General features: G+C 44.5%; 1 protein-coding gene across 10 annotated transcripts in view; it reads right to left on the reverse strand.

The window, feature by feature from the left end:
• Window positions 1-2,708, reverse strand: part of LOC107700079 (electrogenic sodium bicarbonate cotransporter 1) — an 82,027-nt gene that overhangs the window by 21,335 nt on the left and 57,984 nt on the right. For all 10 annotated transcript variants that reach the window (XM_016501601.1, XM_016501598.1, XM_016501600.1 and 7 more), the window contains one exon: window positions 1,385-1,559. In XM_016501601.1, the coding sequence (XP_016357087.1) occupies window positions 1,385-1,559 (175 nt within the window). The remainder of the gene's footprint in view (window positions 1-1,384; window positions 1,560-2,708) is intronic.

Here is a 2,708-nt window from a genome sequence, read left to right on the forward strand (position 1 = left end):
CTTCTGCTCCGCCGTGGTGGTTCTCTGTTCTACCGTGGTGGTCTTCTGCTCTGCCTGCTCCGCCGTGGTGGTCTACTGTCTGGCTCTGGTGGTTCTCTGCTCTGCCGTGGTGGTCTTCTGCTCTGCCGTGGTGGTCCTCTGCTCCGCCGTGGTGGTTCTCTGTTCTACCGTGGTGGTCTTCTGTTCTGCCTGCTCCGCCCTGGTGGTCTACTGTCTGGCTCTGGTGGTCTTCTGCTCCGCCGTGGTGGTCCTCAGCTCCGCCGGCTCTGCCTCAGTCCCTGGTATCTCCTATCCTTGGACTTGGCCCTCCATCCCTCCCCCTGTTCCGCCTCCGCTCCACCGCCCACCTGGATCGTATAGTGTTTGGAGCGTCTGGAAGCCGCTCCTTGGGGGGGGGTATGTGTCACGAATTCGGTCCATGGACTTCCGTTTATTCACCACCAGAGGTCACCCTTTCCATTACATTGACTCTCGCACAACACAAACTGTTGCATAGCACCCCGGACTACATATCCCATCATTCTTTGCACTATTTGCACACTGCACTGATTGCACTCATTGCACACAGCTGTTTCTATCACCTCACTCACTATATAACACCCACTCTAACCACCTTTCTCTGCTGAGTATTGTTTAGCCCGTACCCCATTCCGAGTCTCTGAGTTTTCCTTGTTTTTGCCTTGCCTTGCCTGTTTTCGCGGTTTCTGATCTTTGCCTGTTTTTCTGGATTTTTCCCTCTCGTCTCGCCCCTGTGATTCTGTCTGCCGATCGGTGACCTACGCTAGCCCTGGGACTATTCTTGTGTTTTGCCCGCCATATACCTGTTTGCCATTGTTTGACCCTGCCTGTTTACCACTTCTCTTTAATAAAGCCTGCAGATGGATCCACACGTCTCACGTCTCGTCAGCCCCGTTACACAAACAATAGTTGGTGGCTAAAATGGTCCGGACATCCCATTTGATGTAAATGGAATCAGTAAGGAGAGTCCAATCTACTTTGTACTACTCAGAACAGTCACTATAGACCTCATCTTAATTAATTCCCTCATTTAATGTTATAAATGTTATAATGTATACATAAATAAATCGTAATAGAAGATCCCTCTAAATTACACTTTGCTAACTGACAAATACTGAAGGGCTTTCCTGAGCTAAAACAACTTTAACTTACTAACATGACCTTTGAACTAAAGGTAACATTTCAAAAGGTGGGCAGAGAAGAAACTGCTCCCAGTGTGTGTCAGTTAAAGATTGACGAGATTGAATTACACTTTAATCTCTGGCGAGGTTTGACTGATACTTATTTAGAAAGGCTCGGGCACAGTGAGCACATGGCACATCTGTGAACTCATGAAGTTTCTCATGATTTGCTGCTTTAACTTCACCTGCATGTTCTCCGTGGCATCGCCCAGCAATCCTCCGAACGTGATGGCATTGGTTACTGTTCCCAGGTAGATGAAAAGAATGGCAGACAAAGACTGGATGTGTAGTGCAGCATAGAAATCACTGAAGAAAAAGGGGGCTTTTCTTTTGACATCAAGAATAAGGCCTCCACAAAACCTGAAGAACAAAACATATGACAATTGTTATAGTGATTTTCATTAAATTTCTACGTGTTCTCTTAATCTGCCTTCCTCTCTATTCAAATAAATATTTTCACTCTGTACAGTGGGGTTCAAAAATCTGAGTGAAACTTAAAATCTGGTATTCCATTTATAATTTAAACCTAATAATAACATTAAAATGGTTTGATGGTTTAAGTTTATTTGCTTGTTTATTTTAAATATTTGATTACTGTTGCCTGGTCGTTTTGGTCGTTTTAACTAGAAGGATAAAAGGACCGTTTATACTAATCAAGGAAATCTGCAACTCAGTGATCTTTACTGACTGGTTAACCTGACGCTTCCAAATACGGTCTCTGACGACGCTCTGTTTTCACAGAGGGAAATCAGCAACTCAGTTTTAACTAAAGGATCAATTGGGACTGTTTTATCCAAAAACGGAATCAGCAGCTCGGTGATTCTTAATCGGCACCTGACTGACTAACCTGACGCTACCTAACGTGGCCTTTGACGACGTTCCATTTTCTCAAAGTTACCCTGGAGTTTGCATTCAACAATGTGGATTAGCCGACTTTTCATGTGGATTATATTTTATCTTATTCATCATCCAGTGACATCGATTCTCCAATATACGGCGGCGGAACTTTTTTCATTGCGATTTCGTGTCACTGAACCACCGACCCTTCGATCGCACCAGGATATTATCTACTATCCTCGGCAGAAGTACATCCATCGTGGGTCACGGCAGAATTATATCTACGATGACACAGGTCCAATATGATCGTTCTGGTCGTCCGCTCAGCGTCCGCCAAAGAAATCAATACGGACTGTCGACCACAGTGTGCTGGCCAATATCAGCAGGACAACTAGCATCAAATCCGGTACGATTGATCTTACTTTTGGTTTATTTAATATTCGCTCGTTAACAAACAAAGGACCTCTTATTTATGACCTCCTGAATGACAGTAAGTTTGACTTCCTTTGTCTCACTGAAACATGGCAACAATCCCATGATTTTTCGCAGCTTAATCAATCTGTCCCTCCTGGCTTTACTTACACCTGTCAACCTCGCGCGTAGTGTTGCTTTCGTCAACGAAAATTATGACTAAATATCGTCGTCAACGAACCTTTATCACGTGACGAAAAC

The sequence above is a fragment of the Sinocyclocheilus anshuiensis genome, unplaced genomic scaffold (genome assembly GCF_001515605.1).
Source record: "Sinocyclocheilus anshuiensis isolate Anshui unplaced genomic scaffold, SAMN03320099.WGS_v1.1 scaffold983, whole genome shotgun sequence".
In the NCBI taxonomy this organism is placed as follows: Eukaryota; Metazoa; Chordata; class Actinopteri; order Cypriniformes; family Cyprinidae; genus Sinocyclocheilus; species Sinocyclocheilus anshuiensis.